Source organism: Balaenoptera borealis (assembly GCF_965194805.1).
Source record: "Balaenoptera borealis genome assembly, chromosome: 7".
Taxonomy (NCBI): domain Eukaryota; kingdom Metazoa; phylum Chordata; class Mammalia; order Artiodactyla; family Balaenopteridae; genus Balaenoptera; species Balaenoptera borealis.
The window spans coordinates 11,361,778-11,389,584 of record NC_138864.1 but is presented as its reverse complement, the minus strand read 5'-3'; the positions used below and the strand labels follow the sequence as shown (position 1 = coordinate 11,389,584).

The 27,807-nt window shown below is 51.5% G+C and overlaps 1 protein-coding gene across 7 annotated transcripts in view; it reads right to left on the bottom strand.

Annotated features, from left to right (window-relative positions):
* Positions 1–27,807, bottom strand: part of TNS3 (tensin 3) — a 236,494-nt gene that overhangs the window by 33,520 nt on the left and 175,167 nt on the right. For all 7 annotated transcript variants that reach the window (XM_082399615.1, XM_082399616.1, XM_082399618.1 and 4 more), the window contains 3 exons: positions 23,952–24,115; positions 22,860–22,986; positions 22,688–22,771 (listed from right to left, as the gene is read on the bottom strand). In XM_082399615.1, the coding sequence (XP_082255741.1) occupies positions 22,688–22,771; positions 22,860–22,986; positions 23,952–24,115 (375 nt within the window). The remainder of the gene's footprint in view (positions 1–22,687; positions 22,772–22,859; positions 22,987–23,951; positions 24,116–27,807) is intronic.

The following is a 27,807-nucleotide window of genomic DNA, read 5'->3' as shown; positions in this document are numbered from 1 at the left end:
TGTGGCAACAGTGGAAACAGTTTCTTCTTCACAATGAGTCTTTCCAATCAGTTTCTACTCTGATGATGCACTAAGCAACGCCAGCTTCTCAAATGACTAACAAGGGCTCTTAGCAACCTGTAAAGAATGAGCATCTTTCAAAAGTGGGCTGTGGAGTGAGCTCTCAGGAAAACGAACTCCTTCCTTCCTGCTAGACTTTAAGGAAGAATGGCATTGGGGCCGGAGGTCCTGAGGATACCTGAGACCCCCCCCCCAGAGCCCAGGGATGAGGGAGCTTGCACACAGAGCTGAGAAACTGGGGGTCAGGGTATGAGGCCTCCTGACACCAAACTCGAGGCTGGAACTGCCCTCTGTTCTGGCCTCACTTACATTTCCGTTTTTTAAAAAACTGAGGTGAAACAGACATAACACATGTTACCATTTTAACCATTTGTAAGTGTGCAGTTCAGAGGCATTAGGTGCAATTCACATGTTGTGTCACCATCACCACCATCCATCTACAGAACTCTTGTCATCTTGCCAAACTGAAACTCCGTCCCCATTAAACACTAACTCTGCTTCCCTCCTCCCCCCAGACCTGGCACCCACCATTCTACTTTCTGTCTCTATAAATTTGACTTCTCTAAGTACTTCTTATAAGTGGAATCATACAGTATTTGTACTTCCGTGTCTGGCTATGTCTTAAAGGTTCATCCATGTGGCAGCATGTGTAAGAATTTCCTTCCTTTTCAAGGCTGAATAACATTCCATTGTATGGATGAATCACATTGTGTTTAGCCTTTCATCTGTGGACGGATACTTGGGCTGCTCCCACCTTTTGGCTTCTGTGAATAGTTTCATGTCCTCCTTTTATGTTCCTTTGCCCAAGATTGAGTTGGGACTGGTTACTTGCGACAAAAAGCAGCCTCAGGGATACAAGAGCCTTGCCTCAAAGCTACTACTTCCAATCCAGCGGGAATCCAGGTAGACAAGAATGGTTACAGCAGCTGTCAGGCTATGGGGAGAGATGGCGCCAGAGGGGAGAAAAGAGGCATTGACACAGGGAAGCTTTCCTTGGGCTGAGCCAAAAAAAAAAACCAAAAACACCAGAGACAGTGTGTTCCAAGCAGAGGGAGAACCTGTATAACTCAGGTGGAGAGTAAGGGGCTGATGAAGACGACAATGTGGGGAGCCACGAGACTCACCCAGGAACGGATAAACTGTCAGCAAAAGGCACAGAACATGCGAGATGAGACCCGATCTATCTTGGTGAAAATGCTGTACCCATGACCCCCGGTTGGTTAGAAGTCTTAGGTTCTCAGAAAAACTGCTTTCTTCCTTCAGGCAGAGTCCCCAGTCGCTCTGGCTTTCCTTTGGAAATGGGACATGGCCTTCACGCTAAACTTTGTCCTGGACCTTCTAAGGACAGAGCCATCAGCCTGGTGAAGATGGCTGACACAGGAGCCCTGAGGCATCTTCACTGGGATGAGAGCTTCCTCTCATCAGGACCGTACCACGGAGACTTAAAACCACATTCCAACAGAGGGCCGGGGCTTAAAACCCTCCCGTTATCTCACAGAGTGTCTTGTTGTGACTGGAAAGCCCTATTTCCTGTGGAAGATTTAAAGGACACAACTCTAAGACATCCTCATAGGATCCACACCTCTCAGAACCCCTAGGGCACCAGGGGGACCCGCATCCACTGACCTCCCACCCCACACAGTAACTGGGGCCCTAGGCGGCCAATCTCTCCCCTAATTTCAGAAGCCAAAAGTCTGCTGTTTTCCAGAGATTATCACTGCTCAGGTTCTAAAACCAGGTCCCTACCCAGGCAATGGTGTCTTCGCCCGGTCCTTCTAAATCACCCTGATTACATAACATACGCAGCGCCGTGAACCCCTCGTTAGGTCGGCACCAGCAAGGGCAGCGGTCCTCCCAGTTAACACAGGCGGCCCGCTGCAGTACATGGCACTGCTGCGTAATTTAAGCTGGATTTTCACAACGTGAGCAGAAAAAGCAAGCTTTCTTCATAAATTACCAACATACTACTACTAATTACTACCTGGGGGGTACCTAACAGGCTTCCTTGGCCCTCGAAACAAGCCCTCAGGGGTATCATGTCCTGGGCAGACCCAGGAAACTAAGGCTCAGGGCCTGCCCTCACTTACACCCGGAGTGCACACTGTTTCCTGCTTCTCAGTGGTACAGAGAAGGACGGCTTGTCTGACAATCCACGTGCCTTGGGTTCAGTGTAAGAGACCCTCTCTCGTTCCCAGGGTGGGCATGGCGTCCCCCCACAGGACAGGGCATCTTCCAGAGGAGGCGGCACTGAGGGACGGGTACAAAGGGGCTGGGTCTCCCTGGCCCGGTGGAGCCGGGTCCACGCTGCCCCTGACCCCGCAGTAACGTGAGCCGATGGTACCCCTTCCACAGGGCTGGGGCGTGCTCTGGAGAGCTCGTCATCAGGGGTCGCGGCCTCCCCACAAGAGGACCATGGGGCGCCACTCCCACTTCCTGCCCAGCAGATTTCTGGGGCTGCGGTCTTGGGACTGAGCCTCCCCTTCTTCCCTCTGGGCAGTGAGGTGGCAACAGGTATTCTTTTGTTTTCATCTTTTTACTATAAAACTCTGCCCATGTGCTACCTCAACCCCACCTGCTCTAGGAAACAGGATTCTGTCCCGAGCTTAAGGCTTCACATTCTATACAAGGATTTGATTATGGAAGGCCTTCCACTAAACTCCTCTTCCTCACTAACTTTGTTATGTATCTCCTGTACGTTCGTTGGATGTTTCAGGCGCCTGTGCATCACTTCTCCAACCAGCCAGTGAAGTCCCTGCAGTGAGACCCATGCCTGCTTCACCTTGGTTTCCACAGTCACCCAGCACATGGCAGGTGTCTGTGCAGTAAATGTTTACCAAATTAGCAATGCTGAAAATAATCATGTTGGGAACTTGTGGTTCTGGCCAAGATGGAGTAGCCCCACTCCTCCCCGGTCCTTGAATTTACAACTGCAGCCCTGGACATCACACAACCACACGCACAGGGAACTCTGGCAGATGGAAAGAAGGACCTGGGCACCTGGGGAGGTGAGGAAGGACACCGTGGTGAGTTCCTTGGTTTCCTTACCGCCTCCCATAGATCCCAGAACTGTCAGACAAAAGCAGCTCCAGGAAAGGCCCGCTCATCTAGCCAAAGAACCAAAACCAACCCCTCCGAAAAGAGCAGCCTAACAGCAGAAAACCTTTTCGGCAATACCTGTCCTATTCCAACCAAACACCCACAGGACCCGCATCCCCCAATGCACAGAAGGAGGTGGCCCTTGACCTCCCCACCAGGCAGGTGTCAGCCGGGCGCAGGGTAAGCCAGCCTCCTTCCCCACCCAGCCTCAGGCCCCAGTGCAGTGGTGCGAGCAGGCGAGCTGCACTTTCTCCTCCCCTGTGTCAGCAGGGCCAGCGGGAAGGGGCATCTGAACATCTGAACATCCACGTGGCCCTGGAACTGCACCTGGGCAGAAGCGCTGCCTAGAATGAGAAGACTGGATGAAACCGCATCGAGAGCTCACAGCACAGCATCAAAAAAGTCCAGGGTAAAACCTAACACCCATTCATCGCACCGAGAACCAGAAAGCGAACAGGCATCAGAACCTACAGGACGACTGGAAAACTGTGGGGGCTCCTCAAAGCGTCGGGTCTGAGGCAGAGGGACGGCGAGGTGACCTCAGGTCTGCTCCTACCCACAGGCGCACCAGGTAGGGACCCCGAGGCCCGTACCTTCCAGGACCAAATCTTGTCCTGGGGGAGACTCTGCTGTCTCACCTTCTCAGAGCTGTCAAGGAGCCCCATGGCATTCTAGAAGCTTCTCTATGTACACTCAGTCCCCCAGGAAAGCTAGCTGTCCCAAGGATGCCTGGGTCCTCCACCCAGTTGAGTCCTAATCATACCCTAACCCCAGTGTTTCCAACTCATTCCGCTGTCTCCCACTCCGAGTGTGTAAAATCCTACCTGGCTTTCATCTACCTGGTCTGCCTGGTCCCCACCCACCTCTTGCATAGGGACTTCTACGTGCCCTCCCTGCGGCTAAGCACGCTCAGATATCAGAGAACACTGCTCCAGGCCAAAAGTCCCCTGGTATTTAGTGGCAGAACTGGAAGCTGAGCTGCTTCCCTGAATTCCACTTCGTCCGGTGCCCTTAAACTTCCATCTGCAGGATAAAGTGGGTGATGGCCCTAAAGGAGGAAACAGGAGCGTAGTCTGTGAAAGGAGGCCTTCTGGACCCCAGCTCCTCTGTAAACTGGGACTCAGTTACCTTTAAGTCACAAGAGAACGCCTGGACTAAAGACCGTCTCGGGGGCCTTCTGCAAAGTGAGTGGGACCGGGACTCAGAACCAACCCCGGACGCGCCACTGATGGCCGAACACCAGCTTCCATGTCACTTAACACCTTTCAGCCACACACACAAAAACCACCATCACCACCCAACCTGATTCCAACTCACCTGAGCGGCTTTATGCCTTTGGATGTTATTCTACTGTTTTCTTAAAATATAGGGAGGGGAAACGGAAGGGTAGGAGAGAAAAAAAGACAACGCAGGCAACAGTCAGGACAATGGTCAGTAAACACTTCTTAAGGTGTAAACTGCTTGCCTAGAATTTATGCTGATCATCGAACCCAAGTCCTACTTTCTTCACGCTTTCAGAGCACTGCTGCGGCAGCTACAGGTGCAGATCCGAATGTCCACGACTTGTAACTCACGGATTTCCCAAAGATGTTTTCCAATCCTGCTTGTATCATACACATCAACATTCTTTACAAAGAGAACAATAATGGAAATCAGAGTAATAGCTGCTTTTTGCTGAGCACCTACTGCTACTACGTGCCAGGCGCTGTGCTAAGCCGTACGCAGCCATCATCTGATTTACCCTCAGAAAAAGGTTTCCACGTGCAAATTTATTACCCCAATCTTATGGACGTGGAAGGAGAGATGCTGAAAGGTGAGGTTAAGAAACTTGTTCAAAGGCAGTCAACTGCGTCTCTGTGACTGGGAAACTGTGTTCTTTCCACAAGACACCCTTGCCCCCCATTAGGGAGATCTCAAAGTCCGCAGCCTTAATGTAATAGAATAACCCTGTCCTAAAGTCACTGCCTTTTTCCTCCAAATACAGCGTAACGTTACCTCGGAGGAGCCCGTTGTGCGAGTTCCCCACGTGCGGAGAGGGCTCGGGGCCTTTGGGAGTAGCCTGCAGCCCTGGGGCCGCAGCTCCCACTTCGAAAGAGCGCCTGTAGGAAGTGCCACCAGAAGCCGGCTCCTGGGATCCCACCGGCCACCGTCACCAACAGAGGAAGAGAAAGATCTCTCTCCTGATAGAAACGGACCCAAACTCTCTTAAATTCACCTTTGGAGTTGGAAAACTATTTCCATCCTAACCAGAGAATTTGTAACATGTTGATACACGCGTGGAATTCATGGAAAACTACTATCGTGTATGTACTGCATTAAAATGTCAGGAAACATCTGAACAGACATTGTCATCCATTCAGCTGCGGAGAAACCTCCCAGGCCTAGAAGGGAGAACTTACAAGACTTTCGGGCTGGAAAGAGTGAGAGAAGGCAGACCACTCACTGGCCTGGGCTTGCCTTTCTCGAGGGAGTGTTCCTCTCTCTCCCTCTTGATCACCCCCGTCCTTCCAGCTAAGACACACACACAGCGCTGTGTCAGCCCAGGGTCAGCAGGACGCTGAACACCAGCAGGATCCTCGGGCACAGATGCCCCAGGGTGGCCACTCGGATCCAGGCACGTGCCGCGCCCGTGCCACCCTCAGAGGCTGGGCCCATGGTGCTGGCCCGCCCGGCTCACCTCGGACGTTTCAGAGGTAAGATGCACGGAAGGACCCAGACACTCTACCGTCTGGAAGCTCTGCTAAGACTGTGGGCAGGTTATTTCAGTGACTGTGTGTCTTGTTTTACAGTCATGGACTCTAAAATCCACCCTCTGATTGCTCCAACAGTGGGCAAGACAACGGTAAAACTCATTCTGAAACCCCAGCTTTGCTCCTCAGGCTGGCTTGCTGCATTTAGTAAAAGCACTGCTTCTCCTACGAAACAGGAGCACCTGGGTACAGCCTCGGGGCCCTCTGTCCTCGGGGCAGCCTGAGATCCCTCACGGGCTCTGGGGGTGGACGGACAGCCCTGGAACCGGGCAGGCGGGCTTTCTCGGTTTCAGCAAAAGAATGTGCTGTGCTGGGACGCAGCCCCGGCTCCGGAAAGCCGCACATCTGTACACCAGGCTTTCCTCTGCCCCAGTGAGTCTCGGCAAAGACAAAGCATGGCTTTCTCCTGGAAGGAGGAGCCCTCCAGGCTCTGGGGCTGGGGCGCTTTGTCCCACGGCCTTCGGACCTGAGGGCTGTCCTCAAGTGGCAGGAGACACTGGGAAGAGTCACCCTCCTCCCAAGTCCGGTCTCCCCTGCTTCCTGGCCCTGGGACTCGGCATCCCACCTCCTCCCACTCCCCCGTCCCCTTCCCCCCACAACCCCTGAGATCAGGTTTCAGCATCGCCCGGAGACGTGGACAGAGGCTGCGGACGTAGGAGAGCTGGGGCTGAGCGCGGCGCTTACCTGGGCACCTCGGGGCGCTGGTCAGTCCACAGACGGCCCGGGAGGTCAGGGGCCGGGCGGAAGGCGCTCCCAGGGCTGTCCCCAGCGGCGTCCCCCACCCACCGGGGCAGGGCGACTCTGGGTTCCGGCGTCCCGGGGGAATCGGGGCGGGACGCGGGGCGGCTGCCTCTGAAGAGGCCCATTCAGAGGGCGGCAGGGAAGGAGCCCGTCCGGGGGAAGAATCCGGGCTGTCGCGGGCGGCCTGCCCATTGAGTGCCTCCGAACGGCAGTGGCCCCGCCTCGCGCTGCTGCGCGGTTTGCTTCCTTTTCATTTCTTTTCCCCTTTACCCCTTTCCCTGCCTTTAATCTCTTGCAAACTCCCAGCTGAAACCCTCCACAGCTTAGTTTCAGCCCCAGGCCCAGCGCTACCCAAGGGACAAGCCGCTAGCGCGCGTGGGGCTGGAGACTCCCGGGGGTCGCCAGCCCCCCCAAACCGCCCCCTCAAGCGGGCCTCCTGTCCAGGATCTGCGCCTCAAGAGCCATCTCCCCCAGAGGCAGACCTGCTTCTCCGGGATCCGATGCTCACAAAAGAGAAGTTCCACAACCACTGGAGTCCCTGGTCAGCTCTGCGTCCCATCCCTGCCAGCCAGGGTCCAGGCCCCGTCCCTTCCCCCCGGGGTAGGGGCATTGCCTCTCCCGCGCCCCAGTCCCCAGCCCCACGGCCTTCACTCCATCCCCTGCCCAGGGCGGCCTGGGGGACCTTCCTCTCGTCAAACCCTGCAGGTTTTCTTCCTGGCCTCGGCGGCTCCCATGCCCTACCACTCCCAGTTTGCAGAGTCTCTTTTCTAACCACGTAGCCTGTTTCACCTGGCTGGTAGCTTAGTCCACCAGCAGGCTGTTGGTAGGTCTAAACACATTCTATCCCTTTCTTCCCTCTTCTCTGCTCATGTTCTTCCCTCTCTCTGAAAGGCCAGCCCCACCATCCAGCAGTCTGGTGGACTCCTATATACTCTTCAAAGCCCGTTTCAAATGATCCCACATTTTTATAAGACTTGGGACACTATCCCCCTCATTCAGGTAAGTCCACGCTCTGTCCCTCGTGACCTGAGATCTGACAGTAACAAGCCCATATAGCAGCGTAGAGAGGCTCTGTCCCGTGAGTGGCTTTTGAGGCCGAAGCTCCAGGCAGTAGATACATGCATTACTAGGTTTACAGCCACCAAGCGCAGCAGGGCGTGGGCACTCGCCCCTTGCCTCTCCTGCCTTTCGGGTTGGGCACAGTCCCACTCATCTGTTAAATCCTAGTACCCTAAAGTCTTCCCTGAAAGAGAAGGTCCCACATCCCTCCTGGGAGGCCCCCTTCCTGCTCATGGGCTGGCATTGGCACTGCCTTCTGCACACCACAACGGGACCAGGCGCCTGCAAGCAGGCTTCCAGAACACGCTCCAACCACACTGTGCCGAGTCACACCTGCCCAGCCCTGGTGTGACCCTCTGACCCACTCATCAACCTGGGGAAAGTGAACAGGGGCCTGCCTCTCACCAGGAGAGACAGGCATGCCTGGGGCCTTCGGGCCACCTCTCTAAGTCACAGGCCAAGAAGATCCCAAGGACCCTCTGCCCCAGAGGTCTGAGCAGGGCACATCCTCCAGCTTGTTTATGTGCCTACAGGGTAGTGGCTGCTGCACAGGATCTGTAGGAAATGCCTGACCACAGCCCGGGGCAGGCTCAGCCAGCGGATGGACAGGCCTTTCCCGTGGCCCACCGCTCCCTGAACGGAGAGGAAGGCGGCCGTCTGGCAGCCAGGCCCAGGAAGGACAGTGATGCAGCGGCGCTCCCCAGGGCGGGTCCTTCCCTTGGTGCCAGTGGACTCTGTGGGCCTGATAAGTCTGGGGCAGCCCATGGCTGGCTGGAGGGGAGGAGTGCCGCCTCCGTGCCGCAGCATCTGTGACCAGGACAACTCTGGTGGGGATTTACAGACACTCCAGAACCTTCTGGAGACCTGTCTGCCCCTTTTCCTTCTCTCTTATGCTTAGCTGGAGCAACAGGGACGAAGATTTCGTGGTTGTGCTGCAAGTGGCAGCAATTCTGATGAAAAGTCACATTCGGAAAACTCTTCCCCTAAAACTATGCAGCCCCTACCTAGCACCTAGGATCTGGGTCAGCGGGAGGTGGGTACCCGTGGGTGCTCACGCCTGCAGGGTCACCCACTTACCCCTAGTGGAATCACGGATCAAGTGCAGACACGGACTGTCCATTGTCGGCAATGCCAACCCTCCTCCGCACACGTCGTGCTGGCCACCGAGCCATCGACGCCCGCTGCCCTCCTCCACACCCCTAGAAGCTGTGGGCCTGCTTCCCTTTAAGTAAAAGGCGTCTCTCTCCTACTCACTCACTTATGAGAAAACAACACAAACTTTTATCCCGAACCTTATCCGTGTTAGATGCCGGGACGTACTGATGAGTGAAACACAGACAGACAATAGTTTGGAAGCTACAGAGGGAGAGGGACACAACCCCAATCCAGGGCCCCGTTTACCACAGGCTGGGTCCTTACGGAGCCCACCCCACTGGGAGGCACATCCCAGGGCGGGGGAGAGCCGGGCGGGCTGTCCCAGGGACGGCCTGGGACCCACTCCGCCGTGACAGGCGGGGCTGGACGGCCCTCGACACACGGCACAGTCACGGCCACCTCACGGGAGGTGACCGCGGAACCGTGAAACACTGCTGGGGAGGGAAGGGGCGGGGAGCAACTATGGGGCAGGAGGGCGAGGCTGGGCCACCCTGAGAGGAGCAAGGTGGGAGGGCAGAGAGAGAGGCGACGCGAGTTCCTCTTCCGGGGGAAGACTCAGAAAGCCTTCGCCACCTGGGATGTGAGAGAGAGGACAGAGAACCACGAGGGGAGCCAAGGACGCCAAAGTGATGGCTAAGGCACCTGGAAGGGCACGGGGAGGCCAGAAGGGTCCCCCGCGACAGCCCCCTCTTGTGCCTCCAGAGGGGCGTGTGCCATCCAAAGGCACCATCTGGTCAGTGTCTTCCGGCCCCCCAGCCCCTGCCGGCCTGACACGTCCTTACGGGGGGCCGTGCTGTCACCTCAGCACTCTGTCCCGCCCAGCGTTCACTCAATGACACGGAATCCAGGGCCGCCGCACCACCCAACGATGGGGTATCTGCGGGGTCTCCCTTAGGACTCGGTACATGACGCAGCAAAAGAAGGTCACAAGCCTTACGAGGAAGCTGCTTCCGAGAAAGGGGGCCGTGCAGACAAACTGTGGGCTTCTCCCGTGTACACAGGAGGGCATGGGGGGGACCGCCGAGAGGAGATTCCCAGGGACCTGCACATCTTCAGCACAGGCTCTGCCCTAGTAAAATAGAACGAGGAGCGATCTTAGAAAGACCCCGAATGGCCAGTACATCAGACAGGGACCCTCAGGGCCACTCTGACACACTCCTGCTGCTTTCCCAGGGATTACCTGCCCGCCAGCACCCAGGGAGGCACTGCCCTGGGCTTCTGAAGGTCCAATTCAGTGGTCTGCTTTTGCAGAGAAGAAATTAAAGACAAACCCAAAAAGCCATCCCCCAGGACCTCAGTTATACACTGACTTCACAGCAGCGCAACCTCACGTTCCTCTCCAGGACATCTAACTGTAACATCACACGGTCCGTCTGTCCCAGTGCGTGACCCACGGAGGCCTGAGGACACACGACATTCACCCCAAGATGCCCAGCAAGTGCATGCCGGGCCCTGGAGCACAGGAAAGGTTTTCCTTTTTGTCAAACTACGGAATTCTCATTTCCCCTGGCTTTTGTGTTTTCTATAAACTTGCTCTTTCTCTACACAGGCACACGTGTAAGTGCACGGCACGTGGTAAGTGCTCAAAAAGCAATGAAATCCTCAGTCCGGGCATAACTGTGAGTATATACATCCAAGGTGCATCCGAGTGCTATGCAATATGTATATACAAAAACATACTAGCACGTGACAGGATTTCAACCAAACACAAAGCTTCTTTACCTCATCAGGGTGGTCTGGCCGGTGTCCCTCTCTGTCAAGGAGGCACCCTAATTTGGGGGCACCAGGTTCCAAAGGCACTGAGCCGGGTGGACCACAGCCAGTAACAAAGGGTGAGAGGCAGACGGCAGATTTAAATCTTCACCCTTCTCAGGTCTCATAATCCAAAGTCTTCCCAAGTGTCTCCAGCAGAATGTGGAGTTTTCACCGGGACCGCCAGCCTGAGGTGACAAGAGTCACAGATACATTTACCTCACACCAGGCTAGGAATCCACACAGGGCAAGGGAACACGTTTGTAAGGAAAGGAAGAACTGCAAGTGGCATGGGGTGAATGCTTCCAGTAAGAAAACACCTCAACTGTCACGGGCCAGGGCTGCACGTTCATTTTCTTTCAAGTCGTTCCCAGCTCTCAAGGCGTCCTATCCCCGTTCACAGGGGAGGTGAAAACACACACGGGCGCGAGTGGTGGCTGGGTCTGCAGGTGGATTCTGGAACCCACACCCACTGCTGTCAGAAGATCATCAGCCTGCAGCCCACTCCAGGGCCGAGACCGACCCACGTCTCCAATCCCGGGGCAGGGCACAATTTTGATAGACAATGAGGCTTTGGAAACGCTTTAATGACCAAGTGCGTTTGGAATTTAAAAACTATATTGAAAGACAAGTTTCTGGTACATCCTCACATACGTTATCACATACGTATCAATGTACATTTGGTACATTATCATATATATATAAGCTGAAATCTACCTTCATTTCTAAGAGATGACACCATGCACAGTACCGCTATTATTATTTTTGCTTAAGTTTAAAAAATGTCTTAAGAGGTCTGCAACTTGTGCAAGAGCTGTATAATGGCGACTGTGGGCCCACATGTGTCTGTCACCAAGTCTAGGGCCTGGTCCCAGGTCACTGGCCTGCGGGGCTCAGAATCAGGACAGCAGCAAAAACCCCATTGGAAGCACATCAGAATAACTTTTACACGCTGAGATTCGAGAACAGTCCACCAGAGGGGGGATGAAATGAGCTGATAAATAAATTTAGAGGGACTTCCCTGGTGGCGCAGTGGTTAAGAATCCGCCTGCCAATGCAGGGAACACGGGTTCGAGCCCTGGTCCGGGAAGATCCCACAAGCCGCGGAGCAACTAAGCCCGTGTACCACAACTGCCGAGCCTGCGCTCTACAGCCCACAAGCCACAATTACTGAGCCCGCGGGCCACAACTACTGAAGCCTGTGCGTCTAGAGCCCGTGCTCCACAACAAGAGAAGCCACCGCACTGAGAAGCCCAGGCACCACAACGAAGACCCAGTGCAGCCAAAAAGAAAAAAAAGAAAAATAAAAAATTTAGAGAAACAAAGATGTCTTTAAACTCAAAGCACGCAAACAAAAGATGGCATTCATCATGGTTGGGAAATCATCGGCTCACGTGGGGACACTTCCAAGCCGGCCTGTTTGGTGGATGAGGTGTCAGTACAGAATGCCAACATCTTGTATGTTTTGAGCTTCATTCCACTCGAGTGAATGAGTGCTCTCATCTCTGCAGACTACTGCTCACCGCACATGCACAGGCCAGCGCTGCACGCTGACCTCCAGCAGCACAACACTGATGTTTAATTTTAAATATATTTTGAAGTTGTCAACCTTCCTGTTTTCCATTTTCTGAATCTGGGGCAGCAATGGGGGTAGCAATAGTTGCTAACCATGGCAGTCACACGGGGTCACATTCACCAGCAGGCGTCCTTCTGCCCGAATCGGAGTGCAAAGTGTATCCCATGCGTACACAGATGTGGATATTCCTATACGTAGTTATATACACATATGTACCTAAATATAAACATGTTATAAATACATATATAAATGGACGAGCTTTTTAGGTTCTGCAAAATTCAAAGTAATCAGGGACGTCTACAAATGTCACACATGTTCACATTCAGTACATGCTTTTATTCCTACTATAAACACTCTCATTAAGTTTGTAAAATTTCAAAAGAAAACGGAGCTAGGTACAGGAAGAAAGGGGAGGTCTGGTAGAAACATTTTGCAATTTGTCAAGCTTTGAAGAAGGACAACTTTTTTTTTTTTAAACAAAAATAAAGCATTGCCTCTAAGTAACCTCTCTCTTTCTCTCTCTCTCTCTCTCCCCCTCTCTCTCAACAAGACCTTCCTGGGTATTCCTTTTCTTCCTCCCTCTGGCAAACATCACCCATTTTTACCCTTTGAATCCAACTCCAAGAGGTCGCAACAGCACTAAGCAAACGCTGCACCCCTCAGGCCAGGGCCTCCTTCCTGCCAGTTCAGAGTAGCCCTGGGTCAGAGCTCCTCCTCCACCTTCAGGTCACTGCCCACAGCCCCAGGCAGGGCCCTGAAAACACCAGCCCTTCTCTCCAGAACAAGGGTATACGAACTAGAAGCTGCAAAATGTATAAAGGCCTTCTCCTTGGCATGGACATATAGACACTACCAAACGTAAAATAGCTAGCTAGTGGGAAGCAACCGCATAGCACAGGGAGATCAGCTCGGTGCTTTGTGACCACCTAGAGGGGTGGGGTAGGGAGGGTGGGAGGGAGGGAGACGCAAGAGGGAGGAGATATGGGGATATATGTGTATGTATAACTGATTCACTTTGTTATAAAGCAGAAACTAACACACCATTGTTAAGCAATTATACTCCAATAAAGATGTTAAAAAAAAAAAAAAAGGCCTTCTCTTTCAGTAAACTAACATTAACCGTTAATGGTGCTCATTGAAGCCAAAAGTCCCCAAATGTTCCCTAAATACCACTTGCAAAACCGTCAGGTGAAAATGTTCGGGAACTAAATAAAGATGACGGTCCTCCACGCAACGAACCGTTCACTTCAAAGCATTCACTTTATCTTATGTGAATTTTACCTCAATTAAAAGAAAATTCTCTTATGGATTAGTTGGAAGCTGAGATACATCAGAAACAAATTTTTAGTGAAACCTTTCTTCATATTTTTTTCCCATTTATTTTGAAAATATCAAGAACTCCTTAGCCTTTCAGCTACGAATGACAGAGTAATTTACATCTTGAGCTTCACAATTTTCTCTCTTTTGCCTCCATGAGGATTGAGATTAAATGACCCCTTTACTTAAAGTCTTACTAATATTTTTGTGTTCAAGAAACACATTTCCTTCTGAGGCTCTAAAATGTTCTGCACCCAATTCATTGTTGGGGGTGGTTCCCCACACCAACAAGCAATGCTCCGACACCAGCCGGGGGTCCTACAATTCAACTCAACTCTATCTACCTGGAGACAGCATCAGAGCCCACAGGCTAAGGGTTCTGTCCCACAGGACCGCCCTCCCTTCAGACCAACCAGCTATATAGATCAGAGGTACTCACGACCCTTTCCTCGGGTTCCAATAATTTGCTAGAGTGGCTCAGAGAACTCAGAGAAACATTTTACTCACTAGATCAACAGTTTATTATAAGAGGCTATAACTCAGAAACAGCCAGATGGAAGAGATGCACAGGGCAAGGCATGGGGAGGGGCATGGAGCTTTCATGCTCTCTCCAGGCACCCCACTCTCCCCAAATCTCCACGTGGTCACCAGCTGGGAAGCTGCCTGAACCCTGTCCTTTTGGGTTTTTCTGGAGGCTTCATTACATAGGCAGGATTGACTAAATCACTGGCCACTGGCGGTTGATTCAACTTCCAGCCCCTCTCCCCTCCCTGGAGGTCAGGGGGTGGGACTGAAAGTTCCAACCCTCTAATCACAGGGTTGGTTCCCCTGGCAACCTGCCCTCCATCCTTTCCAAAAGTCACCTCATTAACATCACAAACACCGTTATGCTCTAATCACTTAAGAAATTCCAAAGGCTTTAGGAGCTTGGTGCCAGAAATAAGGAAAACCAAATATATACTTCTTTTTATAAATAACAGTATCACAGACTCACATCTGGCATTTCTAAGGATGGTGGCCCCGGAGACATGTGTTTCCGGGGGTGTCATGTAGGCTGTGTCCGGATGCACTGAACATACAGTCCCGAGCGCGGCCATCCCAGGCGCCTCCTTGAGGGTCCCAGGTGGGTAGAACCTGCTGGTCTCTCCCCATGGAGCGCACGGTCCAGATTCTGGTGCCAGCTGCCCTCCCAGCACCCACCGCCGCCCTGCCATCTCCCGCTACCTGTCCCCAGTCCTTCAAGTTACAGCCTCCTCTTCTACTTACAACACGCTGCTAGGAGAATTCTACAGTATGTGAATTCATATTTAAGTATTCATTATTTGAGTACATATTTCAATATCCCTCACTCTCCTGGGGCAGGTACCCTAATGTAAAAGAGGAGCTCGCCAGGCACAGGCCCAGGCCTCAGGAGCACATGCTGGGGAAGGGCAGGCTACTCTGGGCTCTGGTCCACCCATCACCAACCTCAGATTGCTTTTCATTTACTTTGCTTGTTTACTGCAGAGGTGAGGGGTAGGTATGAGGCGCCTGTGGAAGGGACGAGCCAGGCAGGCTCCCGGGGCCCCTGGCACTGGAGTCCGGGGGCTTAAACTAAGTGCCACAGGACCTGGAGGGACACAGAACAGGATGTGTGCTACCCAGAGCAGAGGGCAAGAGCTGCAGGCAAAGGTGCAGTGCCAGGTTACAGGGGATAACACGGGCCTCTCCTGAGACAAACTCTCCCTCCCTGACCAAACCGGAGACAGGGTCCTGGAGCCTCGACCTTGGCCTTTGAGGTCTGTCCTCGGAGGACCCAGTCTTTAGCAAGGATTCTGCTAAGTCATCCCCCGCTGCCTGCTCTCTGATCAAGTTCCTCATCTCCTCCTTGATGTCTAAGCCCTCTGCCGGTCTTCAGCAAGATCCTGTTGGGGCAGTTTGGCAAGAATCTCCCTCTCCTTGATGTTCCTCTTAGTCACTTTTCATCCCCTGACCCTGTCACTGCTCTTTGGCTGTATTTGCTGCATTAGGATTTGAGCTCAGCTCCTTCCCCTGCTGCAATAGTACCAAATAAAATCTGTCTCTACCACCTTTAACTGGTGTCCTGCTCTGTTTCTCCCTGACATTTGTCTGCTGGTTGTCTGGGAAATAACCTGACACATCTGGGTTTACACTGACTAAGCTGGTACCTAGTTCAGTCTGATGTAATAAGACACACAGAGGAATTTTATGTAGTTAGTGTTGCACTAACTGCATACTAACTAAAAGAAGCCAGAACATAACTGACATCATCATATTAATAGCAACAAAATCAGAAATAGTTACAAAGGCCAAAATCCATTCTGCTAGGGTCAGTTGATTATGCCACCCGAATCTCCCACAAATCCAACCCACCTCCTCCCATCATTTCTGAAACCATTTTCGTGCTCCGCCCCACTGCCTACTCCAACTGCTGTTGTGCATACAGCAGCCAGACCAATGTGTGAAAACAGAAATCTGAGCAGTTCTCTCCCCGTCTCAAGACATACCCCCATCTTCTGTGGCTGCAGAGAACAGCTGTGGCTGGGCCTCCTCTCACCCCTCCACTGCCCTCCAGACCCCTGTCTCCATCCTGTCCTGGTCCACAGTACCCTCTGCCACAAGGCCCACACCTGCTGTTTCTCCATCCCAAATGCCCCCCTCCATTCACCTAGTTAGCTCCTACTTAACCCTTCTCACCTGTCAAACCCTCAGACCTCCTCACCAGGTAAACAACCAATACAAATTGGCAGAGTGCCATTGTCCTGTCCTGGGCTCTTCCCTGTCATGGGATCACTGGGTCCGTCCCTGCTGTACCTACTGCACTTCCAGGAGGGCAGGGCTGGGTCTCTGGGCTCACACCAACACAGCAGAGCACTGCGGAACAGAAGTGCTCAATAAACACAGGCAGACTGCACCCAGGCCCACTCCACACCAAGTATTCCTTTATCTTATAGTTTAACTTTTCATTATAGAAAATTCCAAAAAATACGAAAGTAGACAGAATAGTATGATGAACCTCTGTGAAGACGTCACCAGCTTCAACTACTGTCAACTCACAGCCAATAAATACCGTTTCGACCACATCCACACCATTTCCCCCAATGGGATTTAAATTAAACTTTTAATGTTGAGATCATGGTACAGTCACACAGAGGTCCCCTATACTCTTTATCCAGTTTCCCCCGATGGTAATATCTTACTAAGCTATACCAGGATGGTGATATTCATACAGTCAAGATAGAGAACATTCCCACCCCACAAGGACCCCTCCACTCCCCCTACACCTTTACCCCCTCCTAACTCCTAGAAAACACTAATATGTTCTCCATTTCTATAATTTTGCCATTTAAAGGATATTATGTAAGTGGAGCCATACAGGATGTAAACTCTGGGGAATGGCTTTGCTCTGAAGATTCACCCAGGTGTGGCACCACTGCTGCATCAACATTCCGGTTCCTTTTCATTGCTGAGCTGTGTTCCAAGGTGTGGATGGACTGCTGTCTATTTATCCACCTGCTGAAGAACACCCAGGTTGTTTCCAGTTTGGGGCTATTTAGAATAAAGCTGCTATAAACATTTCTGTTCAGGTTTTTGTGTGAGTATAAGTCTATTTCTTTGGGACAAAAACCCAGGAGTGCAATTGCTGAGTCACATGGTGGTTGCATGTTTAGTTTCTTTAAGAAACTGCCAAACTCTTTCCCAGAGAGGCTGCACCATTGTCCGTTCCCACCAGCAATAAATGAGAGTTCCAGTTTCTCCACATCCTTAGCAGCATTTGGTGCTGTCACTATTTTTATTTTTAACCTTTCTGACAAGTCTGTAGTGGTACCTCACTGTGGCTTTAATTTGCATTTCACTGAAGGCTAATGATGTTCAACAACTTGTCATGTGATTACCTGCCACCTGTATATCCTCTTTGGTGAAATGTCTCTTCGTATCTTTTGCCCATTTTCTAATTGGATTGTTTGCTTCTTTACTGCTGAGTATTCACAGTGCAAATATTTACTCCCAGTCTGTAGTTTGTCTTTTTATCCTCTTAACATGTTCTTTCCATAGCAAAAATTTTCAGCTTTAATGAAGTCTAATTTATCAATTTTTCCTTTTATGGATCATGCTTTTGGTGCTAATCTAAGAGCCTTTGCCCAGCTGGACCCCAAAGATTTTCTCCTATTTTTTTGGTAAAAGTATTATAGTTTTCCTTTTTCAAGTTTTTGATCCATTATACATTAATTTTTGTATAAGATGTGAGACTTTGGTTAATGTTCTTTTTTTTTTTTTGCCTGTGGGTGCCCACTTGCTCCAGCATTATTTGTTGAAAAGGCTATCTTTCCTTTATTGACTTGTTTTGGCACCTTTTTCAAAAAAATCAATTGAGCATTATTTGTATGAGTCTATTCTGGGGTTTTCTATTGGTTTCTGTGTCTATCCCTCCACCAACACCACACAGTCTTGGTTACTGTAGCTATATAATAAATCTGGAATTTAGGCAAATCCATTCTTCCCACTTCATTCTTTTTCAAAATTGTCTTAGCTACTCAAGTTCCTTTGCCTTTCCATATAAATTTTAGAATTATCTTGTCTATATCTACAAAAAAACCTTGTCAGGAATTTGCTAGGAACTGTGTTAAAACTATGCATCAATTTGGGAATAAATGACATCTGTACCAGGCTGAGTTTTCCAACCCATGAACATGTCTCTCCATTTATTTAGATATTCTTTTATTTCTTTCATCAACACTGTGTAGTTTTCAGCATATAGGTCTTGTACATGTTTTGTTAGTTTTACACTTTAGTATTTCACTTCTGGTCTATTATAAATGACACTGTATTTTTATTTTTTTTATTAACTTTTTTTTTTATGTGGACTATTTTTAAAGTCTTTATTGAATTTTTTATAATATTGCTTCTGTTTTCATGTTTTGGTTTTTTGGCCACGAGGCATGTGGGATCTTAGCTCCCTGACCAAGGATCGAAACTGCACCCCCTGCATTGGGAGGCGAAGTCTTATTAACCACTGGACCACCAGGGAAGTCCCGACACCATATTTTAAATTCAGGTTTCTACATGTTTGTTGCTACCATATAGAAATATAATTGATTTTTGAGTGCTTATCTTATATCCAACAACCTTGCTGAATTCACTTATTTGTTCTGGGAGGTTTTTTAGTAGATTCCTTAGAATTTTCAACATGGACAATCATGACATCTGCCAAAAGGGACAGTTTTATTTCTTCCCTTCCAATCTGTTATCTTTTATTTCCTTCTCTTGCATGGTGCCCCTGTAGAACTTCCAGCATTATGTGGAATAATAGTGGTATTAGCTGTAGGGTTTTTGTAGATGCTTTTTATTAGGTTGAGGAAGTTCCCCTCCGTTCTATTTTGCTGGGGTTTTTAGTCATTAATGGGTGTGAATTTTGTCAAATTCTTCTTTTGCATCTATTGATATCATGTGATTTCTCTTCTTTATCCAGATAATACAGTGGATTGCACTGATGGATTTTCAAATATTGAATCAGTCGTGCATCCCTGGAATAAGTCCCACCTGGCCATGGTGTATACTACTTTTTATATATTACTGAATTCTATTTGCTTCTATTTGTTTAAGCAGTTTTGTGTCTATGTTCATAAGGGATAATCAGTCTATAGTTATCTTTTTTGCTGTTTTTTGCTGTTGCCTTTGTCTGGTTTTGGTATCAGGGCAACATTAGTTTCAAATAATGAATTGGAATGTGTTCCCTCCTCATCTATTTTTTGAAAGGGATTATGTAGAATTAGTGTTAATTCTTCATTAAATGTTTGGTAGAATTCCCCAGTGAAACCATCTGAGCCTGGAGATTTCTTTTTGGGGAGATTATAAATTACCAATTCAATTTCCTTAATAGTTACAGGGTATTCAAATGGTCTGTTTCACATTGTTTACAATTTGTGCTTATCATTAAACACTACATAAGTTGTCTGTAATATTCCCTTATTGTCCTTTTGGCATCTACAGGGTCTTCAGCAATAGCCCTATTTCATTCCTGATGTTAGCAATTTGTGTCTTCCCTCTTTTTTGTCAGTCTTTCTAGAGGTTTGTCAAATTCACTGATCTTTTCAAAGAGTCAGCTCTTTGGTTTATTTTCTGTTTCCCTGTTTATAATTGCACTGCTTTCTGCTTATATTTTTTAGTGTTTCCATCCTTCTGCTTACCTTGGGTTTATTTTCCTCTTCTTTTCCTAGGTTCTGGAGACAGGAGTTCCAACTATTCATTCATTCAGACTTTTCTTCTTTTCCAATGTATGCATTTACTTTCATAAATTTTCCTCTCAGTACTGCTTTAGCTCTGTCCCATCATTTTTGAAATGTTTTATTTTCATTTTCTTCAGTTCTACATGTTTTTTGATTTCCCGTAAGATTTCCTATTGGACTCATGGGTTATTTGCAAGTTTGTCATCTAATTTCCAGGTGTCTGGAGATTTTCCTGTTACTGAATTCTAGTTTGATTCCATTATGGTTGGAAAACACACTCTGTATGGTGTCAATTCTTTTTAATCTGCTGAAGACTGTTTTATGGCCCAGGATGTGGCCCACTCAGGCCCACTGGTCCCGAGGCCCATGGCCAGTCTGCCGTCTCTCCACCCCTCAGTCTTCCTGCATTTGTTTTCTATTTGCTGCCCAGGGTTCTCAGTTGTACTTGGCAAGATAAATAAGGAAAAATATGTCTACTCTATCTTCCAGGAAGCCAAAGCCACTTTCCCAATGGTAATTTAAAGCCAATATTCTCATTTATATGCAATTGGTATCCAGCTCGAAGTGATGCAGAACCAGGCATTGGGTACCTCACAGATACTACAGCCTGAAACTGCACAGTGGTCATGAATGAGGTGTTATTGCCTATATTTTTAGATGAGGAAACAGGTTCAGAGGTTACCAAGTATACGAGTCCCACTTATTCCACGACTGGACTTAAATCCAGGACCTCCAAGACTTTCCATGTGCTTTTTCAGTACTGACATTTTGTCACCACCAGTTTAGATGAGGAAAGTGAAAAACAAGCCCTTCCAATCTGACAATTTGGAATAAAAAGCCCCTGGCTGTGGAGTGAGGTTGACAGGTATGGAATCCTGGCTCTGCCACTGCTGGCTGTGAGCTCAGGCAACCTGCTCCGCTTCCCTGTGTCGATTTCCTCATGTGCAAATGCGGTAAAGGAACCAAGGCCCCTATAACGCGACCGCAAGACTGAAGGAATCCTGTTGTAAAGAAGAGGGGCGAAGGTAGTCCCGAAGTGTGAGCCACGACCGTCGCTGTGTCTCAGGGGTCAGCCACCGCCCACCCCCCGACTGGGCAGAGCACACGGGGCCCCCAGCCAGTGCTGTGTGCGTGTCTCTGAGCTCTTCCTGGGCTAACGTCCTCAGGGACTGCCGAAATGAAAGCATGGAAGACTCGGAAGGTGTTCTTAAGATTAAACGGCTCCAATTTCACATGTTTGCTTTTTGTATTTGAAATCAAAGCCCTACTTCTTCCGTGCGGACATCTGCACACCGAAGTTACTTAGACACACTAGCTGCAGAGAAGCCTAATCCACACTGGACGTGCAGGGCCCACTGTCACACATGGACACGCTGGCCCATGCAGCCCACGCCTGCCCCAGGGCCTGATGCTCCAGGCCGGGACAGTCGCCCCGCGTCGCACACCGGGCACGCCGACCTCGCTCAGCCCCCAGGCCCTTCTCAAGTTCAGGAAGCGTTCGTGGTGCTGCACACAACGGCCCCAGCGGCCCAGGTTCGGAGCTGTTAGCGAGTCTGAAGGTTTTCTCTGGGACTTTCTTTCCTCAAGCTTAACATCCACCCTCTACTGCTGTCACCAGCATGTTTCCAATGCACCTGGTCTTGGAGTGGTGGGATCTGACTGAATTCCACGTCAGAGGGCTGGGTTCTAGCCGGAATCCACTAAATACGTTCAAATTAGCCATTAATTGCGGTCGACTCAGGGAGGAGGGCGCTGCGTGGAAATGGAGGCATGTCCCTCTGCTTCTATCTAAATTATTAAAACATAGAAGAACAGACACACGGCTTCACGTGTGTGAGTCCGTGCACCACACACACAGGAACACAGGCACTTCTCATGCTGTGCTCCTACACGTACACACAAACGCACCAACACAGCGCACGTTTCTTCTTACCCTTCATTTCAGTCACACCTGCTAAGAAAGACGTGCAGTTTAATTCTATGCTAAAAGCAAGCCTCTACGGTCCTAAAACCAGAAAGGAAATTTTGGAAGAAAAATGGCCCTTCTCTTAAATGACACATGGATCTCGTTTTCTCTGGAAAAAGAAGGAAAATGGAGCTAGCTGTCATCACTACAACCTCCCCTGCGTTAAGAGGTGGGATTTAAACACAATGTCTGCTTCCCCCTCCCCCAAAAGTGCATCTAATGAGCAGAAGTGGGAACCCTCACTCAGCTTCCCCAGGGCAGAAAAGCAGCCGCATAAGGAATCCACAATTACAGAGAAGAGCGATTTTCAAGTGTAAGTTCGGCTTGAGCTACATCCCCTCCCCACCTGCCCAGGGCCAGGCCTGTCCTGGACTCTCAAGGCAGGTGGGGAATGTCCATACCAGGAAGGGGTGCTGAGGAACCCACCACCGCCGCGTCAACTCCCTCCCCGGGGCCGGTGCACAGACAAATTCGACCCCGCAAGTATGGCACGTGCCCAGGGAGGAAGCAGACCCGTCCAGAAGCGGCCACTCGCTGGGGAGATCCAGGATGGTGGCCGAGAATGTAAGCAGCCAGGACAGGTCTGTGTGAGCGGGCAGCGGGCGAGGGCAGCTGTGCCACTCAGAGCGGGGAGCTCGCTGCTCTCTGTGGCCCCCACTTCCTCTGAAAAGGGGGGGTCGGGTGCTCCAGTTTCTTCTTTCAACTCCAAGTAATGCCACAAGGAGTTGAAAAGCACCGATGTTCGGCTGCTGAGAGCACCATGACCCTCCGCATCAACGCTTGAAAGTGCTCAGTGAACAGAAGAAAATAGAAGCACACCTGCAGGATGCCAGGCAGAGATTCAACACCATTGCTAACCCCAGCGGGCTACACAGCAGTGTCCCTGCACCTTCCCCAGCCAGAGCCACATTTCTGAGATGTGACACACGTGGAAATATTTCTGCATGAGAGGACATCCAGAGCAGAGGAAAGGAGGTGGGTTTCTTACCAGGAGCTCCTTTGTACAGACCGCTGGGGCTGCCCATCTGCGGCCCGGATGGGCTGAACGGAGGATAACGTGGGCTTCTTGTCACTGGAAAGAGAAAGCAGAGTAAGAGGCTGTTCCCTTCTGCTCCCTGAAGGGGTGGGATTGCACACTATGAGCTCTGCTTCTTTCTTACCATATGGCGTTTCTGGAGACACAGGAAATGCTGGTGTGGGAGAGATGGACTCACTGCCACTGATGGTTGGAGAGAAGATCCTGCCGTCGATCACACCCAGGTCTGGGGGATACGTGGTGATCACCGCCTGAAATCGGCAAGGGGGGTTGGTCAGGTGAAGGCCACTTCCAGACAGCTGGGGGCCCCCGGCACCCACTGAGCCAACCCTCGTCTGAGACTGGGGACAGGAGACAGCCACGGAAAACTGGAAGAAGCTTCAATAACAGTCAAGGTAGAGGGAAGTGTCTCGTGGTCAACATTACACAGCTCATAAGTGGAGTTAGCAGAGAGTTTGTGCAGCAGAGGGAAAGCGAGCGTTAAGTAAAAGAATCGTCACCTGTAGTGTGTTCACAGATACGTAAAATACCCAGTGAATTAAACACACAGGCACAGAAAAGAGGCTGGCAGGACACAGCCCAGATATTAACACTGGTTCTGTGTGTGTGTTAAGACTACTGGTGACTTTCTTTTCTCGTCTATTCTGGGTTCCAACTTTTCCACCTTGAGAGTCAATGAAACCCTAATTTCAAAGGGTTCATCGTTGGGGGGTTTGCCAACCTGTCTTACTTCAATTCTGAATAAAAGCCTTAAGGACGCCTCCCCAAAGATGCTCTGTAGATCTCCCCACGGAGCACACATCCACACTGACCCACTTTCTTCCTCCCACCCGGGGATGCCGGGAGGCCTTGGGTTGGGGACTTGGGGTCCTCTGCGATGACTTCTGTTTGCCCTTTGCTGCTGCTGTCCACCCATGGAGCTCTGAGACCTCTACCCTCACGACCCACCTGCATGCTGGGCCCCTCATCCCCATTCTACAGATCAGAACGCAGAGGCTCAGATGACCCCAGCGAGTGAGGTGCACGCCCGCACAGCTCTCTCGGGAGAGCGGGGATCCCACGCAGGATCCCGGCTGATGCACACCTGGGCTCCCCCCAACACCACCTGCCTTCAGGGAGGAACTTCGTTTGTGAGATGGGGACGAAGGCGGGTGGGGAACTGAACTGGCGATTTGGGACGGGGCTCAGGCCAGGTTCTGGGTGGCGGTGTGCATACCTCTTTGGCGCTGTCTGAAGAGAGGAAAGGCGCCAGGCTTGGGGCCTGTTCCGCACTGGTGGTCTTTCCCCAGCCGCACTTGGAGAAGGCTGCCTGCTGCCCAGCATCGTTGTCATACTGCTCGAGGCTCAGCTTCCGGAATCTTCCGCCCAGTGGCTCGTCACCTGTTAGGAGAGAGACACGTGGGCTGCAGGCGCTTTCATCATGGAGGAGAGCACTGACCCTCAGTTAAAACTGGCTTTAAAACTTCTCAGAGGCATTCTTTATTTTATTTTGTCTAGTTCCAGAACATTTTCATCACCCAGGATGAAACCCCATCCATAGCCATTAAGCGTTCACTCCCCATTCCCAACCCCAGCTCCTGGCAACCACTAGTTTACTTTCTGTCTCTATGGATTTGCCTATTCTGGACACTTCATGTACATGGAATCACACACTCCACATCCTTTGACGTCCTCTGACGTCTTTCACCCAGCGTGACCCTCTCGAGGCTCATCCTGTTACTGTGTGAACTGGCCGTTGTCCGTGTCCTGTCCGTTTCTCCCAGCGTCAGCTCCACCAGGGAATCGTGCCTGGCCGGCCCCCCAGGGCCTAGAACAGGGCCCGGCACACAGGAGGTGCTCAGGAAGCAGAAGGGACGGAGAAAGGCTGGGACCCAGGATCGAGGCTTCTTTCCCCTCGCTGACTGAGCAAGAAAGATTCTTGGTGGTGGTCAAGCTTCAAAGAACCCAGGGTGGGCCCCCTGATGGCCGCAGGCCCTGGGACTTAGCCTGAGACCTCTGCCCGCATAATCCATCTTCCCCTTCTCAGGGCATCTGCGGTCAACTCTGGGGTCAGAGTGCCTGCACCTTGCTTTATGACCACCAAGGAGGTAACAACCACTCAGACCAGAGACACAGAAATCTCTCCTTGAGTCACAAACCTAAATACATATCCATTTGCCTACACAAACGGTCACCTTCTTGATATGTTGTCCTGCATCTTTAAAAAAAATTTTATCCGTTCTTTGTTACCTCTGTGAATCATCTATTTGTTTATGCTCAATCCCAGTACACAGGTATAGTGATATCAGGATTGGTAACCTGTACACTTTTTATTTCAACGTGTCAAAGGTACTTTGTATGTCCTAGCTGGTCCACACCGGTTGCTCAGGGGAGCCGCGGGGGCTGCTGCACGTGGACGTGCAACCGAGGGGCATCCTCAGACTCACGGGGCAGGGGGGAAGCAGCCCCGGAAACCGGCAGCTCCTGCGAGCCAGCCTACGCCTTCCGGAACCGGCTTCTGGGCGGGTCCAGGCACCAGGACGGCACCCAGGGCTCTGGGATACGATCGGGCTGGGTGTGACCTACAGCACGCCGGAGCTGTGTGCGAGCCCTGTCTGCCCGCCCCAGTCGGGGCCAGAGTGGCCTGAAGGCCACTCCACCCGCAGAGCTTCGGGGCTGAGTGAGGACCCTGCACGTGACAGCTTGACTCTTAACAGCGAGGAATCCTGCGGGGGGGGAAAGAAGCTTAATTCAAGCGCCAACAGTCGGCATTCGCTGCCCCACTGTCCAGCGCAAGAAATGTCACAGATCCTCAGCCCGGCTCCAGCCACTAAGACTCACTTTATGGGGGGTAGGGGAGGGGGAGGGGGCTGCAATCCATCTGTGGAATCTCACGACTGGTGGTTTGGGAGACCTGCTGCAGGCTGTTAGGATGGCAGTGTTCCTATCGATGATGTCCTCTGAAAATTCAGACGCGTTAAGGGTTTCCCCTACAGTTCAGATTTAAGCTATGTAAACCCTACAACTGTGACGGTCACGATGACACTGCATTTAAAGGTGGGGTTTAAATTACCAACGTGCACGTGGCTCATGTGGAGAGACTCTGCCCACGGCTGTGAACACGCTGTCACGTGAGCACCCCGGCAAGCCTCGTGCCCCCCCACAGCAGGGCCTTTCAGAAGCTGCGTGGAATTCAAAGGCTGCCGCCTGAAGGGAGCTCCGTCCACAGAGGGAGAACACTCAACAGCTGTGTCCAGTGAGGAGAGGAGTGGGACTCCTTCGAGGGCGCCCCCCCCAAACCCTCCGGCTGCCCGAGGGTCCCTTCCTCGGACAGAGGCCAGCCGGGCACAGCCCTCCGTGTCACACGGGAGGACATCTGCTCAGTGCCGTTCAGCTGGTGACCCAGCGGGCGAGATCTCAACCCGGTCTCCGAGTGGCCGGCCCCTCCCAGAATCCTTCCACCCCTCCTGACATCCTTCCTCCGTTTCCAACAGCTGCCCGCTAAGACCCGGCCTGGAGGGGCGAGGGGAGAGGGCACTAGGATTTGGGATTTGGAGGCTCACGTCCACCCTCACCAGCTGGGGGATCAGCTGGGGGACACCCTCCAGCCCCCGTTTCACTGTGTGAAAAGCAAGCACAATGCTTGCCCCCTTCCCTCCCCTGCAGAGAAAAACTGGGGTGAGGAGGAAACGAAACGCGTTTAGCACATGCACACTGACACAGCGCCACCGCCGTCCCGTGGTCCCCTTCCTGCTCCCTCCACGAGACCGGCGCTGCAGGACTGGCCCCTGACCGCCACAGACCTGCCCCTGGATGGGCATCTGGAGCCACCGAGGGAGGGGGCGCCGGGAGGTGCGAGGCCGCGGGGAGAGGCTGGCCCCCCAGAGGATCGGGCTCGCGTGCTGTCACCTGGGCAACAAAGGTGCGGAGTGGGGACAGAAGGGGCCCGTGCGAGCCTGGCAGCCCTGAGGGGGGAGCGCCAGCGCCCTCGTCCGAGGCTGCAGGGGTTACACGGAGCACGGACCATCTCAGTCAAAGAAAAGCCTCCACCCAAGTCGCGCACTGGGTGCTCAGTGGCCCTTTAACCGACACCCGCAGCCCATCACAGCCAAGAGAGCCAGAGCCCGCGCTGCTCCAAAGCCTTCCGGACAAGGGATCTGGGGACGGGAAGACAGCTTCCGTTCAACATGCAGGATAATAAATGGTGTTTTGTGGAAACAACACACTGCCATCACTCCAGCACGCTGTGTGGCACGAAGCCCCAGAAAGGTGCAGAGAGTGTGGGCATGCCCCGTGACCTCAGCCCTGACCGCTGAACCAGAGGGTTCCAGGAACTGAGGCCCCATTCCGTGTACGTCCTTGCGTATTAAAAACCAGCCTCGAGGATGTACTGCAAAGGCCCAGCTATAAAAACATGTCCAGGTGGCATCAGGGCTCAAGAGGGAATATGCAGAACTGAGAAGGCAGTTCCAGAGAAGGAAGCTTAGATTTTTTTTTTAATTGAAGTATAGTTTACAATGTTATGTTAACTAGACTTTTAAAGCCTCTCTCCAGGTTCCCTGTAATAGTCTAGCCGGGGAGCTCAGTCTGTCATTTTAGCTGATTCGGAGCCATGTGTGGCCTCAGTCCTGGGCTTCCTCCAGAGGAGGCCCTGAGACAGCATCCGTGAGTGGTCCCAGAAATGTCCCTATGGAACACAGGGGTCTGCAACCATTTCCTGATGTTCTCTCTCTCAGGCACAAATGAAGATAACACATAGACTTTTCTTCACTTAAAAATCTCTCCTGTAAAGTGTTCTTCGTATCAAATACCACCTCGAGTGCCTTCACTGAACCTGAGTAATAGGGCTTGTGGCTCAGCAGTTAGGGGTTTCATTCTTCAATAATCATGGATCAATACTTCACCGCTCCCCGGCCTGCAAGAGTGTGGTCACGGGCGGCCACCGAGGGTCTATGCCAGGACGGGCCTGGCCCACGTGGAGAGCAGGGGTCGGGGCACGCACACAAGCTCCACAGGGGACCCCGTTTCCAGGCTGCGACCTGCACAGAGCGCCGCTCTCCCCGCAGAGTGTGTCTTCCCTTCCCAAAGAGGCA